The following is a 16,964-nucleotide window of genomic DNA, read 5'->3' as shown; positions in this document are numbered from 1 at the left end:
TATACATATAAAAGTAAAAGACTCAAAAGTAGATTAAAACGTTATTTGACATTCATGATTAAAACATTTACAACAAGTTTCAATTGGAAAGTAATTAGATTTTCTTTGAATTCCCTTTTAATCTTTGTTCTTAAAACAATAATAATAAAGTGAAATTAGACGTCTGAACACGTAAATCTAAGTTAAGGATAAATGAGATACGAGAAAACCTCTCCTGAGTTTTCAAGTGATTACATTTTGTTTAATATTTCGTTATTTTGCTTTGTTTGTACGCAGGAGTGAATATATTATTTTACTTACATTATTTTACTTACAATCTTGAATTTCCCAGTCTTATACATATTTCAATAACAGCATAACAATCCTTACGTTATAACAATACAAATATATTTTAATTTAGTCGATTTGCCTTAGATCATTTTTTGTCTCGTTATATAACAGAACTAAAATTAAAAGTACGCACCTAATAAAACTTTTGTATTTTTATAGGACATAGACAACTTGATGACAGAAGGTAACAAGTCACGGACAGTCGCTGCTACTAATATGAACAGTGAATCATCGCGATCACATGCCGTCTTCAGCGTTGTGTTGACACAAACCCTCTGTGACGCCGCAACTGGGGTCACGGGGGAAAAAGTGGCAAGGCTGTCCTTAGTCGACTTGGCAGGATCAGAGAGGGCAGTAAAGACTGGCGCGGTTGGAGATCGGCTGAAAGAAGGATCCAATATCAACAAGTAAGATAAATGCAATATATACAATTAATTCATTTACCACTTAATATTTGTGATTGCGATTGAATGTTTTATCAATTGAATTTATCAAAGTAGTGTTGGAATTTGCGTTTCAAAATGTCATTGTCAACAGATCGCTAACAACATTGGGTCTCGTCATATCGAAACTAGCAGATCAGTCTTCAGGCAAGAACAACAAGGACAAGTTCGTGCCCTACAGAGACTCAGTGCTCACGTGGCTCTTGAAGGATAATCTTGGAGGAAACAGCAAAACTGTTATGGTAGGGGGCCATTTTGTTTCTCATTTTGAAATATATTTTCTTCTCTGTTGAGTTCTATATAAGTAACCATTTACGTATTGTTACATGCAAGCAATAATATTTACTGTAAATCATTATACAGGTAGCTACAGTATCACCAGCGGCAGATAACTATGAAGAGACATTGTCGACGCTAAGATACGCAGACCGTGCCAAACGTATCGTCAACCACGCTGTCGTCAACGAAGATCCCAATGCGAGGATCATTCGAGAACTGCGCCAGGAAGTCGAAGCGCTCAAGGAGATGCTCAAGCATGCAACGGTAAATTGTTAAATCCACGTTATTATATTAAAGTACAGTGTATTACCTAAATCGCACCAATGTAAATATAAAAAATTGTAATAATTAAAAAAAAAACGTTAACGAGATAAGATTACCAAGTTGTTGCTGTTGTGGGAGCTGTTGTTAGTACTTATAATCTCTATTGTTGCTCCTCTTATGGAGAAGGTTTGCTGCTTATTCCACCAGGATGCTCTAATGCTGATTGGTGGATTCTCCTGTGACAGAATTCAATCGGAAACATGCATGTTTCTTTACCGCGAAACACGTGGTTTCTTAGTATGAAAATACAAATAACACATGTTAAAAGACACTGGTTGTTTGTCCGGGTTCGATGCTGCGATCTTCGGTTAATATCCATGTATCCTTTCCTCTGAGACATCTCGTCTAAAAATAGATTGTGCGGTCCGATTTAACCATTCATTTTTATGGTATAATCGAGTGTATTTCGTTTTTAACATTGCTGATTATTATTATATTATAATAACGTTTCGTTATCCTCATATCCATTCAATGCGAAATAAGTATTCAGTTAAACAGCATTATGCTTTCAAATACAAGATAATGTAATCAGAATAATTTGAGAATCATATTAGGAAGATGATTCGAACAAAAGTTATTGAATATTTCAATAAGTTTTGCATGCAATGCTTCCATACCCCTTCGGGTATTATATACTTTTGGGTATATCACAAATCGACACGTAGATCAAACAAACTATAATCATTTTTGATTCCGTCTGATTATATATTACAGAGAATAATTTTAGTTAATGTCGCAGATTTTTATTAATTAATTAAAAAAATAAACACTGTTTTATAAGGAATCAAAACTATTTACAATGAAAATTTTAAGTAACTTTAGGAAAATCACGTTTAAATTATTTTAAATATATTTTTCTTAAGTCAGTAACCTCGTTAAAACTATGGGTAATCCGTAAAAGGCGTTTCAACAGCTCAGAAAATGCTAATAAGATAAAAGTATTTGCGTCGTCAGCCACATAAGTAGCACTTTATTGACTTGGAGCGAATCAATCGCGCCTTGGAGGTTAAATTTCTTACATAACAATCAATATATGGCTTGAAGCATATTTTTTCAAGGTTTTTATTGTTACACTACTAAAATATACTACAATTTTACTTTATAAAACTTATAGAAAGATCAAAATTAATTAATTAATACGTAACTGATACTCGTTATAAATATTTAAAATCTTTTATATTTATTAATCGTTTTAGGGTTCTCCTGTGGGCGAAGACGTTCATGAGCAGTTGGCACAAAGCGAGCACCTGATGAAGGAAATGTCCCGCACGTGGGAAGAAAAACTGGTTGAAACCGGTCAGTATACAACATGAGTACAAGGTTATTTGACTCAAAAATATCCACAAGATAAATTTTTCTATTTCTCAATCTGCAGGTCGGATACAAAGCGAACGACAGCACGCCCTCGAAAAGATGGGCATTAGTGTACAAGCGAGTGGTATTAAAGTCGAAAAGAATAAGTTTTATCTCGTAAATCTGAATGCGGATCCATCGCTGAATGAATTATTGGTTTACTATTTAAAGGTAAATATTAGAAAACTGATACATATAATATACTTACATATACATTCGCAGTGTTTTGACACTAGCTAACTGTGCAAGAAAAATTAGGGTCAGCGATTTGGCGGGAAAAGAAATTGAATGTAAATCATATTTACGCCACAGCAACTGCTTATTCACTGGCAATATTTCTAAACAATGTCAACGTCTGTACGCATATATGATTACTTGAATTTAACTCAACTGTCTTCCTATTAAATTACTACATGATACTCAGTTAAATATTTATATAGGTTACACGTTACACAAATGTCGTATTGTTAATGTTTGGTATTATGTAACAATTTCGATGAAACGTTTCACTCGTACAGGAACGTACGCTAGTCGGCGCCGACAGCGCAGCGGCCATTCAGCTGTCGGGTCTGGGCATTCAGCCGCAGCACTGCCTGCTGGTGGTGGAGGGCGGCTGGCTGCACATGGAGCCGCTCAACGGCGCGCGCTGCTTCGTCAACGGCACGCCCGTCGTGTCGCGCGTGCGCCTCGGGCACGCCGACCGCATCCTGTGGGGCAACCATCACTTCTTCCGCGTCAACTGCCCCAAGGACATCAGTAAGTGTGCTCGGTCACATTTTACATAGTTACAGAAACTTGTTGTTATTAATAATTAAAATAGCTGACGATTTCTTTGTTTACAACTTATGAACATTTAAAGGAATCCAATAACAATAACATCATAATACAATTAATTACCGTAACTCTTTTGTCAGCAGCGTATTAAAAAAAAACAAACACTTAAATTTTCTTGTAAACGAGATTGCCTCTTTATATAGTTGTTCACTTTATGTAACATCCATTTTTTAAACTTATAGAACTCCTTTATAACAATCACTCTGTCAATGGTAATTTTAAACATTTACAATTGTACAGCCGCCACGTCCGAGCCGCAGACACCGGCGCAGCCCATCGACTATAATTTCGCTCGTGATGAGATAATGCTCAACGAGCTCAGCAACGACCCGATACAGACCGCCATCTCGCGACTTGAAAAGCAGCACGAGGAGGATAAACAAGGTTACTGGACGTTTCAAATTAACATATTGATATTCAACATGCTTTTACTTTAAAAGAGCTGCATTCTATACACATTACTAAAAAAAAGAAATTTAAGAATAATAAAATAATTTTTTCAGTGGCATTGGAAAAACAGAGACAAGAATATGAACGGCAATTTCAACAGCTCAGAAACATATTATCTCCATCGACTCCGTATCCTCCGTATTCGTATGATCCGTTAAAATTAGGTAAGAAAATGACATATTACAGTGAAAATATAAGTGCGAATTGGATATTTTAAAGTATATAAAATTGTCAGAATAGCAATGTGTTCATTTCTTTATTTATAACAAATTTCTCTTGGCCCAACTTATGGTTACCAGTATGTGTCTCAAAAATATACTCAGTAATCATTCATCCCTCTGTATTAAATGAAACAGTTGTTTACGCGTTGGCAATATAATCACAATTTAGACACTTCCAATAGGCTCCTATTATTTTAACAAAAAATACAAATACAAACAAAAGGGTTTAGAAAAACCCGCTCTTGCTTAGATAATCTAACAGACTTCGTATCTAGTGTACAAATTGGATTTAGTAAAAATCTAATGACAGTGGGGTGTTTTATAGACGTAGAAAATGCTTATAACAATGTTGATGTTACATATCTTATTTGTAAATTAGATCAATTAGGTGTAGGCAGTATGCTTTGTAATTATTTGTGGGATTTTTTACATAAACGATGTCTGATTATTGAAGGCCAAGACTTTAAAATTGTAAGATGTACGGGAGTAGGCCTTGCACAGGGAGATCCTATATCTCCATTACTATTTAATGTTGCAACAATTGATATATGTGATACTATTAATTCGATGGATTATATTAGTTTTTCGCAATATGCCGATGACTTTGTAATATTTACTTCTTCTGATAATTTAGTTGACATTCAAAGCCGATTACAAACTGCTTTTGATTGTATAGCCAAAAAATTCCATGATATTAATTTAGAAATTTCATCAACAAAAAGCAAAATATGTATTTTTTCAAGAGAGCACAAATTGCACAATATTACTATTACTCTAAATGATGTAGTTTTGGAAGTCGTGGATAATGTTAAGTACCTGGGGATGTGGCTGGATCGCGGTCTTAGATGGACTAAACATATTAAAGAGATTGTGTCTAGGGTGTCTAAGTTTTTAAATATATTTAAGGTGTTAACAGGATCAGGTTGGGGAGTCCATCCAAAACATATTCGTAAGCTGTATATAACGTTACTTAGAAGTAGATTAGATTATGGTTCATTTTTGTATGACAACTGTTGTAAAACCAATTTATCGAAATTGGACAAAATTCAAAATCAAGCAATGCGAAACATTGGAGGGTTTATAAGGACCACTCCCATACATGTGATGGAGAGTGAACTTTGTTTACCTCCTTTGTATTTAAGAAGATTATATTTGGCAGGAAAATTTTGGCTTAAAAACAGATCACTCTATAATAATACTTCTTTTTCATTAATTAATCAATTAACAGATCTGACACATAACAGATTCTGGACTAACAAGAAAAAACCTTTACTTGCACAAATTTCCGAGATGTACAAATCTCAACCATGCAACTCTTTCTCAAGTTTAGGCATGTTTTCATTAGATCAATGGGTAACTAGTATTGATATGTCAAGCATTCTAAAAACAAATATCGAAGGATTTACCGGTTCTAAGCGAGAGTATCATCAAATTAGTTTGCGAAATACTTGTATAAAATACATAAATTCGAATTACTCCAACTGTCAAAAAATATTTACAGATGGTTCGAAAGACAAATATGGAATAGGAGCTGCATTTTTGGATTTCAATTTGAACATTTATTCTAAATTCCAAATTAAAATAGAGGTATCTATAATGGAAGCTGAGCTTGTAGCTATTTTAGAGGCTTTAGGCTATATTGAGTGTACAAGCTACAGTAAAGTAGTTATCTTGTCAGACTCCAAAAGCGCGCTTCAACACCTAGCTCGGTGTACCTCGATCTGTCGAGGGTTACCTGTAGCTTACGCGATTCTAAAGCTTCTATCTAAGTTACAATCAGATGACAAAGTAATTTTCTTTCAATGGATACCATCTCACGTAGGCATAGAAGGGAATGAACAAGTAGATGTACTAGCCAAAGAAGCTATCTGACGGTGTTGAAGTCCTCTTTACACCTTCATTTGAAAGTTACTTGCCAAATCTAAAAGTGCATTGCTATGATTTATGGAAAGAGTACTTTGACGAAAGAGCTAAGGAGAAAGGTATATGGTACCGTACGATCCAGCCTCATCCATGCAGATATCCTTGGATTGAGAATAGTAACATGAATTTTAATGAAACGAAATTAATTCTGCGGCTTCGGTCTGGGCACATCCCATGCAATAAGTTTGCATTTCTGATGCGGAAATCAACTTCTCCAAACTGCTCAACTTGTAATGTACCTGATGATCTTTTGCACGTATTGATGGAATGTGCTCAGAACGAATCTCTTAGAACTAGACTTAATTTGGATATAAAGTCTGTTGGACAATGCAATGTCATTCTGTCAGATCCGACGTCAAATCTCGCAAAAATGTTGTCCAAATTAAGTCTTAGATCTGTGATTAATTAAGGTATTTTTAAGTTTAATATATTGTATTTTGTACCCTCCTAAGAATTCTCAACCAGGGCGGCATGTTCGCTTATGCGAAAAAGCCCTTTTTTTTAGAATAAAAAAAAAAAAAAAATATTCTTTGGCTTAAGCGTAGAATGAAAGGAAGTATAAAACGGTTAATTTGTAGTGTAGTGTAGACGGTTACAATGGCGAGTATTGGTGTTGGCAGGCAAAATGACGGCGTGCACGCCGACGACGGCGGCGCGCGTGGAGCGCTGGGCGGCCGAGCGCGACGACACGTTCAAGCGCTCGCTCGGCCGCCTCAAGGCCGACATCCTGCGCGCCAACGCGCTCGTGCAGGAGGCCAACTTCCTGGCCGAGGAGATGCGCCGCAACACCAGGTTCAGCGTCACGCTGCAGATACCGCCGCAGAACCTTAGCCCCAACAGAAAGGTATCTGCACGCACGTTAATCTGTACATATTTGATTCACATATTATATTGGAAGCAGAATTTAACATTGACGTTACAACATTAAAAAAGATGTATATTAACTTATCCTGGAGTAAGCTTAGTTATTTGCGTTATTTGCGAACCATTTAACATTGTCATTGACACAAGTGATATGGGATTATTAAAAAATTCTTGATGAAACTGAATCTATTGTTTTTACTATAGCGCGGGGCATTTGTATCTGAACCGGCAATAATGGTAAAGCGCCCCACACGAGGCGCGCAGGTTTGGTCTATGGAGAAGCTGGAGAACAAACTCGTAGACATGAGAGAAATGTACGACGAGTGGAGGCGTCGACAGCAGAGAGACGATATCGTCGAAGACGTGAGTATTTAAAGATAAAATATTTTATAATGTAATTAATTAATTTTTGCTAAGATTAAGAAAATTTTCAAGCAATGATAGGTATTTAGTTTTTTAGATTTTAGTGCTGATTCTGTTGTTTGCCATTTTTATACTAAACTAATTCAAAAAAATAATGTTTAGTTTAGAGATTGCAATACTACTGTTTATGTCATGTAACTTTGCCGCTCTGAAGTATCCAAGAATTGCCTGAGCAAATATTAACTAACGGTCAAAACATGTTACGCTTAAAGGCCGAGAAAGGATTCCGACATGACGGATACGGAGCGCCACGAACGCCACCTTTAAGGGCAAAAGTAGAAAAAGTATTAAATTTCATTGAACATATTGTTTAATTTATAGAATGAAAAATTTGTAGTACGCTATCTCACACTTTATATACGATAGTACTGGCGTCGCCATTCCGAATCCATCGTGTCTGAGCGGTAAAGTTACATGTCGCGAATTTTTTATTGTTTAGGAAGCTTTGAAAGGTTTAGTATAAGAATCATATTTTATAATTTATATTGAACTATAATAATGATTAACATTCATCTAATATATCATTAACACTGAAATTTAATTAATTACCGCTACTAACAATGTGCACCTTAAACTTGAAGACATAATGTTTAGCTTATAATATGTATGTTGTAACAAAGCGACGGAGTTACTAACGCACCAAACATATGTACAAATTTCTTTTCAGGACGGAGTTCAAATCGATCCCGATACACCAACGGTGCGTTTCAATAGTAGTTGACACACATACTTCACTAGCCCGTTTTTACTTTTTTTTAATTTTAACTTTACTCTTTCACTGTGTATATACAGTAACAGTACAGTAACAGCCTGTTAATGTCCCACTGCTGGGCTAAGGCCTCCTCTCCCTTTTGAGGAGAAGGTTTGGAGCTTATTCCACCACGCTGCTCCAATGCGGGTTGGTAGAATACACATGTGACAGAATTTCAATGAAATTAGACACATGCAGGTTTCCTCACGATGTTTTCCTTCACCGTTAAGCACGAGATGAATTATAAACACAAATTAAGCACATGAAAATTCAGTGGTGCTTGCCCGGGTTTGAACCCACGATCATCGGTTAAGATTCACGCGTTCTTACCACTAGGCCATCTCGGCTCGTGTATATACACGAAATGCTTTTAATTTATAAATTCGAACTTATTGAAATTTCACTTCTTTAGAAAAATATATTTGATAATTTATATTTTTTATGTTAAAATAAAACAATATAAAAGTGAATATGTATTATATATATATACAACAATTGGACTTGGTTCTAAAATTGATGGATATTTATTTTTCTTTGCACATATTTTATTCATATGGGATTAATTTAATTGCTGATTCTATTTGGTCTTACTTTTATATTTATAAGTCATTATTATATGCTATTGTCAAGTATATTAATGAATATCCTTTCTCTTTAGGAAAAAGGCGAAAAAGCATTAGATCCGTTCTACGAGTCACAGGAAAACCATAACTTGATTGGCGTAGCGAATATTTTCTTAGAAGCGCTGTTTCATGACGTCACCTTAGACTACCACACGCCCATTATAAGTCAGCAAGGAGAAGTAGCGGGAAGGTTGCAGGTTAGTAACACGTTCCTAGACTTTTATATAACACGTGACAATGATTGACATTTTAAATGTTGTCTTATTTTTCATGTGTTTATAATTCATGTGTATATGAAACATTTATTGTATTTTTAGGTCGAAATAAGTCGAGTGTCCGGGCAGTTTCCACAAGATAGGATATGTGAAGCGGCCTCTGATAGTTCTGGTGATATGCGAGATGACGACGAACCCATTGATCCCGCTACACAGCAGGTAAGTAACTTCAAACTTTTGGAAAAATAATTTGTACTTAATAGTAGTCTATTTGCAATAAATTGATACATTTTAATGTGTCCGTTGATATCTGGTAACGTGACGTTTAATATTTAATATTTTTGAAAACGTTAGTCGTTCGTTTTTGACTATTATTCCTCCCCCTCCCCCCATTCCTCCCCCCGCAGGTGACTGTCCGCGTGGTGATCAAGCAGGCGAGCGGGCTGCCGCCGTCGCTGTCCAACTTCGTGTTCTGCCAGTACTCGCTGTGGGGCGGCGGCGAGCCCGTGGTGGTGGCGCCGCACGTGAGCGCCGACACGCCGCCCGCGCCCGCCGCCGCGCCCGCCTCGCCGCGCCACCAGCTCGTCACCTTCCGCTTCGACCACCGCCGCGACTTCACCGTGCCGCTCACCGAGGAGTTCGTCGAGCACTGCGCCGGTGAGGGTCGACGTCCACCTAATTGCGATCATTGTTATTGATTTTTACTGGATTCATCTGCTTAAAAGATTTATGAGAAATGCTTGCTGAATTATCATACAAAGAAGCGTTCCTATACCGTTAGCAGTGTATATGTGAACTTATATGGCCATCATCATATTTTCTGTTTTTAGAGGGTGCGTTGTCCATCGAGGTGTGGGGTCACCGTTCGGCGGGCTTCAGCCGCGTGTGCGGCAACTGGGAGGTGGAGCAGCAGCAGCTGGCCAAGGCGCGCTCGCTGGCGGACCGCTGGGCGGAGCTCACACGCAAGATCGAGCTCTGGGTCGAGATTCACGAGCTCAACGACCAGGGCGAGTACGCGCCGGTCGAGGTTCGTTTAAATACGTGATAGATGTAGTTAAGAGCATTCGCACTGTATGAAATAGTGTTAAATCCATGTGTGGAGGATGTGACGTCCGCGTGTGCCGCAGGTGTCCCCGCGCGCCGACATCGTGACGGGCGGCGTGTACCAGGTGCGGCAGGGCCAGCAGCGCCGCGTGGGCGTGCGCGTGCGGCCCGCCGCCAACTCCGGCACGCTGCCCATCATCTGCCAGCACATCGTCAGCGTCGAGCTGGGCTCCGTCACCGTCAGGTACCGCCCGTTGTTACCCGACTCGAGCGTTGAACCTATTCAAATATTTTACTTTTTGTATACTTACTATTTTTTTATATACTATATTTTATTGTCTATGGAACTAAATAAAAAATAATGTTTTTATAAAGACGTATCATTTTGTAAACTGTTTAATTGAGTTTTTTAGATAGTATATTATTTTTTTTTAATCAGATCACGACTACAAAAGCCTCTGGATTCGTACCAAGAAGAAGATTTGGCAGTGCTTCGGGAACGCTGGAGCGATGCACTCGCTCGCCGCCGGCAACATTTGCACGCTCAGTTACAAGTAAATTTATTCAATTTCAAAAACACTAAACAGACCTATGCGCTGTGTGTTTGTATAAATAAGTCATATAATTGTGTGCGTTTATTTCTTTGTCTCAAAATGCTTTCTAACTGTATAGAAACTGGTGAACATGTCTCCGTCATTGAAGAGTGAGCGTGACATGGAGCGGGAACAGAGTCTCGTCGAGCAGTGGGTGTCTCTCACCGAGGAGAGAAATGCGGTGAGTTCATTTATATAGCTTACTAATATGCTGGTTTGATTATATAATTTTGCAGATAAATTCTGCTCTAAACATTATTTACTTTTCTATTTTAAAGTCTGACTTGACGTCTATCAGACATTTTCTGTCAGTCTACTCAAATGCGTAGTAGATTATCACTGCGGCTTTGTGTGGAAAACACATTAAAAAATCATTACTAAAGTTGACCAATCATAATTAATTTTGTTTAATTTACATGAAAATTAATGAGTATTAATTTATATTTTTCTATATCAAACTATATATATAGTTAAAATGAATACTAAGACATTGATTATTATTGATTATTAATGATATATATGTGTCGACAGGTGCTGGTCCCGAGCCCCGGCAGCCCCATCCCCGGCGCGCCGGCCGCCTGGAGCCCCCCGCCCGGCATGGAGCAGCACATCCCCGTGCTTTTCCTGGACCTCAACGGTGGGGGAAGCTCGGCGATGAGCTCTTTGCTATTTACTTATTTTTATAATATTGCATTAAAATGAATTGAATTAGAAATAAGATCTATTTCTTATTATTTCGCCAATGTTTAAAAGCCTCAATATTTATGGTAAAACATTTCAATATGTTTTTCGTTTTAAAAATACAAATAACAATCATTATAAATTACTATTTATAATAGTTTGCTTTATGACTGAATGGAAGATATTCGTAACGTTAATACAATATGATATCGTATCCAGCGGACGACCTGACGACAAATTCGTCTGGCGAGGAGGTGACAGTGGCCGGTCTGCACTCCATCCTGCCCAAGGAGCACGGCAACAAGTTCTACGAGCTGCAGATCCTGCACCACCACGACAAGGATGTGTCCGCCGTCGCCTCGTGGGACTCCTCCATACACGACTCGCAGTACCTGAACCGGATCACCGAAGGTAACATTCTACAAAACGTATTTAGTAAAGCTTCATTCAAACAGGCAGAAAATATTCATAAAAAATATTTTAATTGTATGCTCTAGCGGCTAGGTATAGTATACGCATGATGTTCGAACGATGTTCGCTTGTGACGCCTAACATACTAATCTAGTTTTTTTAAATATATTTTTCAAAAATAAATAAACGTTTTTATTAAAACATATTAAATAATCGGAAAATGGCTTTGGGAGGAACCAGTTTTAATTTTAAAGACCTTTCCGGCCATTGTTGTCGGACAATTGTCCGTGTGAGTGAGTATGTGCGGTGTGGTCCGCAGCGAACGAGCGCGTGTACCTGATCCTGAAGACCACGGTGCGCCTGTCGCACCCCGCGCCCATGGACCTCATCCTGCGCAAGCGCCTCGCGCTCAACATATACAAGCGCCAGAGTCTCACCGACAGGATACGGAAGAAAATCGTCAGGTACTGGTACATAGTACTCTCCGTGTCGTCTTTTGTTTTCACTAATTATATTTTAACTAACTATAGTAAATTTACGACGATTCAATTAAAAAACATTTCTGCTGCATACTGCGGAACAATCTTGATCCTCTTGTAGTGTGATTTGGTTATTATGATGTCGCATGCGTCAATTGTAAGGACCATAAAGAGTTGCAATTTATTTATACAAAATCAAACATTTTAACTGTAGTATAACAACAGAAATGAGATAAACATTTTTTTTAACTCGTCTCTGGTCTATCTAGTCGTTAAATGATCTCGTTAGAATTGTTTACGATTATTATTTTTATCCAGGATCGACCAACTGGCGTCAACGGGTGTAACGTACGAGGTGGTGTCCAACATTCCGAAGGCATCCGAAGAGCTGGAGGAGCGCGAGAGTTTGGCGCAGATCGCAGCCACGGGAGAGGAGGCCAGCGCCGCCGACGGCGAAACTTATATCGGTAAATATTAAGACTTCGTAGGGTTTTACGTGATATGATAAACTTTCAGTTTTTCTACCGCCAATCATCAACTTTTTGTATTGCTGTGTTCTGACGCTAACTGCTAAACTTCAGATAATTTTTTGGATAAAAATTCCAGTAACTTGTAACTCGTCAAAATCGGGATTTGAACACAGCTACACGAGTTAGTTACTGGACCAACGACCATATATGTATTATTTGTAATAATAAAATTAATGAATCTATTTAAAAATTGATCGTAACCCAATGAAGTTGTTACTACAACAGATATTAAGCGATATAAAACTAATATTAAAAACCTTTAACGTAGAACATGTTCGACATTGATTTTTACAAATGAAACCGTAAACGTTTTGATGTAGCTTATAATTTAATTTACCATAGAAAAATACACACGAGGCGTAAGCGCCGTAGAGAGCATACTCACTCTGGACCGCTTGCGACAAAGCGTCGCCGTCAAAGAGCTGGAGCAGGCGCGCGGACAGCCAATCACCATGCGGAAAACCGCTTCCGTGCCTAACTTCTCGCAGGTACGTAAGCCATTCAATTTTCAACTTTATCGTTTTATAGTAAGGTTCATTTCGCAATGGCTTATCTTCAATTAAGAATCATGGAGATAGGTCCATTGGAGGTGTCATGCCACACATGTCACGCGTATATGTAGTAATTGATGAAAAAGTATAATTTGTTCAAAACAAGCATTATATATTTTCATCAGTTTCCATAACATTATGTAATAGCAACAGAAACAAAATAAAATCAACTTATAATTATTTGCTCACAAAATCACAGCTTTAAAAAAAAATTAGACAAATCACGTAAACGAAAAAAAAAAAACGCAGACGACTAAACACGAAGCGCATTCGACGTGTCACTAGTAATTGTGGTATTTTCAGGGAAATTTCTCACGACGCGATGCGTTACAAACTTTATGCAACGCAACGCAATACGTTGTACGTTTCGTATCAACATTGCAAGGGCAGGCAGAATTATCGGATTCGGATCAAATTGAGCAAGATAGCGTTGCATCGCGTAGCGTGGTGAGAAAATACCCTAATACATTATGTTGCGTCTGCTTCCGAAAATAAATAAAGCTCAATACGACACACTTTCTCTATCACAAGTATTTATGTAAACTCTATCGTTTTTACACCAGCTGAATCGATGTTGTGATATCACATAGCGATTATATAAGAGCGAGCTTACAATACTAAAAAATTGCTTCCGCAGTTTATCGATGTTGTAACTAACATATTAACATACAGTAGATTTATTGTTTTATATACATGTAATAGAAAAACGGCCCCTGTCATTATTTTATATATTTTGTGTTTTTCATAATCAATTATATAAGTTACGAATGTGTGTGTGACAAATCGCGTCGTCTTAGTATTCGGTCTTTCAAAACAATTGAGATACAATAAATATGATAATTCAAAAAAATTTTTACCGGAAATTATATAATACGGAATATATTAATTACGTCATCGATACTTTTTATTATTTATCTTACAAAGACGTAAGCGTGACAAGCAATTTATATATAATTAATTAATAAATATTTAAATACAGCAATTATGATAAATTTCTTTAAATAAGTATAAAACAACTAATTAAAGAATGTTAAAATGTCTTATGACTAAAAATGTATATATTCTTTTTTAATATAATATAGTAAACTTTTAAAATAAAAACTTTTTTTAAATATCAATAATAACTTGGACAACTTGAATTCTGTGTGTGGAATCTGAAAATTTTCATAACTCTGAAAACGTCATTCATCAGCATTGACATCGAAAAAAATATTTGGTCAAAATTGCGCACTTTACTACTACTCTAACTGTCTTGTGTTATGCACTCATAGATATTAAAAAAATAACGCGTGCAACTTAGTACACGTGACAGAAGTGAAACCTTTTTGCGTCGGAAACGTTTCACATATTTAAAATAATATTCAAATGCGATTTAGAGATTCTCTTCTTGTTCCCAAAGAAGTTTCACTTCGTAAAAAGCTTATAAATGAACTCGCCCGCATACACAAGCCCTAATATATGTGTTGTCGCTACGCACGCGGGCGCAGCTGTCGCAGGCGCTCGAGACCGCGGCCAAGAACGGGACGAACGTGAGTCAAGCATGGCCCTACACTTTGCCTTGCTATCCTATTTTGCATTTCATGTTTTGGTTCTTATTCGGTGTTCTAGCTATGGTGTTTACAGCCACTGTATATACATGTATCAAACAATCATGTTCCTTTCTTTTAGATGAATACATTTAGTACCTAGACTTATCTTTAGGATGTCTTCGATACGTCTTGTTGTGTATTTTGTGATAGATAAGCTAATATAAGATGAAGTCGATCAATTTAATGTGTTATTTTTTTTCATCGTATGTGGCTTTGGTTATGTCATCGTTGTGCTACAAATCTACATTTACATCCAGTTCATTTGCTATATCGTTTACGAAAACTTGTGCGTCTTTATTTTTAAATTCAGATTATTTAATATATTGAAAGTTTTAAAGATTTAATAAAATTCATTTCAATTCATTTACTCAAAACGGGAGAGGAGGCCTTAGCCCAGCAGTGGCACATTTACAGGCTGTTACTGAATTTAATATACTTATTAAAAGTTTTTAAGATTTAAGAAAATATATTTTATTTTAAATATTATTTTGAAAAATCTTATGGGTGAATGTGTTCACATTCCTTGCCTATTCACGTACCTTATTCACAACAACAAGTTCCTATTATAACGTAAGGAGCACATTACTCTAATTAAACTTGCATACAACAAGTCACAAATTTTGCAAAGAATATTAAAGGTGCTGGACTGTAGTCATTTATATGATATCAATGGCGATCAATTAGATGAAAAAAATAAATTATAGCGGGTAGAAACTAAATGGGAGAAGAGTATGTGAATTATAATACACAAAGTATAATTATGAATAAAATTTAGATCATGCGCCTGGACTCATCGTTCGAGTCGCTGTCGGGGTTGGGCGGCGGGCGCTCGGGCAGCGTGGCCGACCTCGCCGACGAGGCGCCGCGCCGGCCCGTCCACCGCCACTCGTACGCCGCGCCCGCGCACGCCGACGCAGACGTCGCGCCCGCCAAGCCGTTCGGCCTCGGTGAGTTGCGAACGCTACGACGACTCATGTATTTGAAAATTATTACTATTAAACTAGCAACGCAATTGGGCGTCTAAGGAGCGAAATGTTGGGACGTTTGTTTCAGATTGATATATTTTTCATGTAATGTGATTTTTCTTTTTCAGTACATATTAAACTACAAAATCAAAAACCGAAACACTCCTGTTTCTAAAACCACGTTCTATTTTCCCTCACTCATACGATCCTCTTTATCATATTCTCCGAACACGATTTAAACATTACGTTTATATGCACTCGTATCAAATTTAGCGGACGCGGTTTAAATAACAAAAAAAAATTTTTTGTTTTCGACAAATATTGTATGTATAAGTATTTAGTTCTGACGCGTATAGTGCACCACGTAGCCTAGGTTTTAAGTGATATTAGCGTTTGGGTAAAACAAGATAAAAATGCACGATAATATAGACTATAAGAAGGGAATAGAAGAATATTTAAATTTAGATCGTGTAGTCTTAAAAATATAATATACAAGAAAAAAAAATTTAATTTTTTTTTAAGCAGACATACAACAACAAAGAACACTGTCACTTGTTTATTTCACTCTGTTTGTCCACAACAATACCGCATATACCTCTCTGGTTTCACTATGATTTACATTTTGTTCCACTCGCTTCGTGGCAACGCTATGCTCCATACACTATCTGTTACTTTATTTTCTTCTATTTTCATACATTATTTTTAAGTTCTTTGTTGATATTGTATTTTTCCAATATAATTTCCACAAAGAGCCGCCTATCATTTCAGTCTTGGTGGAGTATATATTTTAAGCATTATGGAAAAATTTAAACTTGTTTCAAAAAATACTTCCGAAACGAAAAAAGTCAACACTTTTGAACCCAGCTTGAACTAACGTTGTTTTTTTTTGTATCTCAATTCCTCGCTACCTTCAGGCTCGTTTTTATCAGGTAAACAGATGATAATCAATGGTACTAACTCGGAATGGCAACTGTATGGCAAAATTATTAGACGTATGTTTTATGCAACATTGGAATCGAATAGTTGTGATAAAATTATACACGATTGGAATCATTTTTTATTTTCAATAAATAATTGGCTGTAAAATT

General features: G+C 37.0%; 1 protein-coding gene across 7 annotated transcripts in view; it reads left to right on the top strand.

Annotated features, from left to right (window-relative positions):
• Positions 1–16,964, top strand: part of LOC126772319 (kinesin-like protein KIF13B) — a 131,632-nt gene that overhangs the window by 106,311 nt on the left and 8,357 nt on the right. For 2 of the 7 annotated variants that reach the window (XM_050492647.1, XM_050492629.1), the window contains exons 6-30: positions 490–737; positions 868–1,015; positions 1,137–1,316; positions 2,573–2,672; positions 2,752–2,900; positions 3,248–3,485; positions 3,804–3,947; positions 4,067–4,177; positions 6,778–7,001; positions 7,226–7,384; positions 8,112–8,144; positions 8,854–9,015; positions 9,136–9,252; positions 9,441–9,690; positions 9,864–10,060; positions 10,161–10,321; positions 10,517–10,631; positions 10,750–10,851; positions 11,202–11,307; positions 11,571–11,762; positions 12,082–12,226; positions 12,560–12,708; positions 13,114–13,259; positions 13,626–13,769; positions 15,687–15,858. In XM_050492647.1, the coding sequence (XP_050348604.1) occupies positions 490–737; positions 868–1,015; positions 1,137–1,316; positions 2,573–2,672; positions 2,752–2,900; positions 3,248–3,485; positions 3,804–3,947; positions 4,067–4,177; positions 6,778–7,001; positions 7,226–7,384; positions 8,112–8,144; positions 8,854–9,015; positions 9,136–9,252; positions 9,441–9,690; positions 9,864–10,060; positions 10,161–10,321; positions 10,517–10,631; positions 10,750–10,851; positions 11,202–11,307; positions 11,571–11,762; positions 12,082–12,226; positions 12,560–12,708; positions 13,114–13,259; positions 13,626–13,769; positions 15,687–15,858 (3,892 nt within the window). Of the gene's footprint in view, positions 1–489; positions 738–867; positions 1,016–1,136; positions 1,317–2,572; positions 2,673–2,751; positions 2,901–3,247; positions 3,486–3,803; positions 3,948–4,066; positions 4,178–6,777; positions 7,002–7,225; positions 7,385–8,111; positions 8,145–8,853; positions 9,016–9,135; positions 9,253–9,440; positions 9,691–9,863; positions 10,061–10,160; positions 10,322–10,516; positions 10,632–10,749; positions 10,852–11,201; positions 11,308–11,570; positions 11,763–12,081; positions 12,227–12,559; positions 12,709–13,113; positions 13,260–13,625; positions 13,770–14,809; positions 14,852–15,686; positions 15,859–16,964 lie in introns of all 7 variants that reach the window. The other 5 variants (XM_050492656.1, XM_050492664.1, XM_050492638.1 and 2 more) reach the window with 5 other exon arrangements.

Source organism: Nymphalis io, chromosome 1 (assembly GCF_905147045.1).
Source record: "Nymphalis io chromosome 1, ilAglIoxx1.1, whole genome shotgun sequence".
In the NCBI taxonomy this organism is placed as follows: Eukaryota; Metazoa; Arthropoda; class Insecta; order Lepidoptera; family Nymphalidae; genus Nymphalis; species Nymphalis io.
The sequence above is the reverse complement of the archived record's forward strand: the minus strand, read 5'-3'. Positions and strand labels throughout refer to the sequence as shown.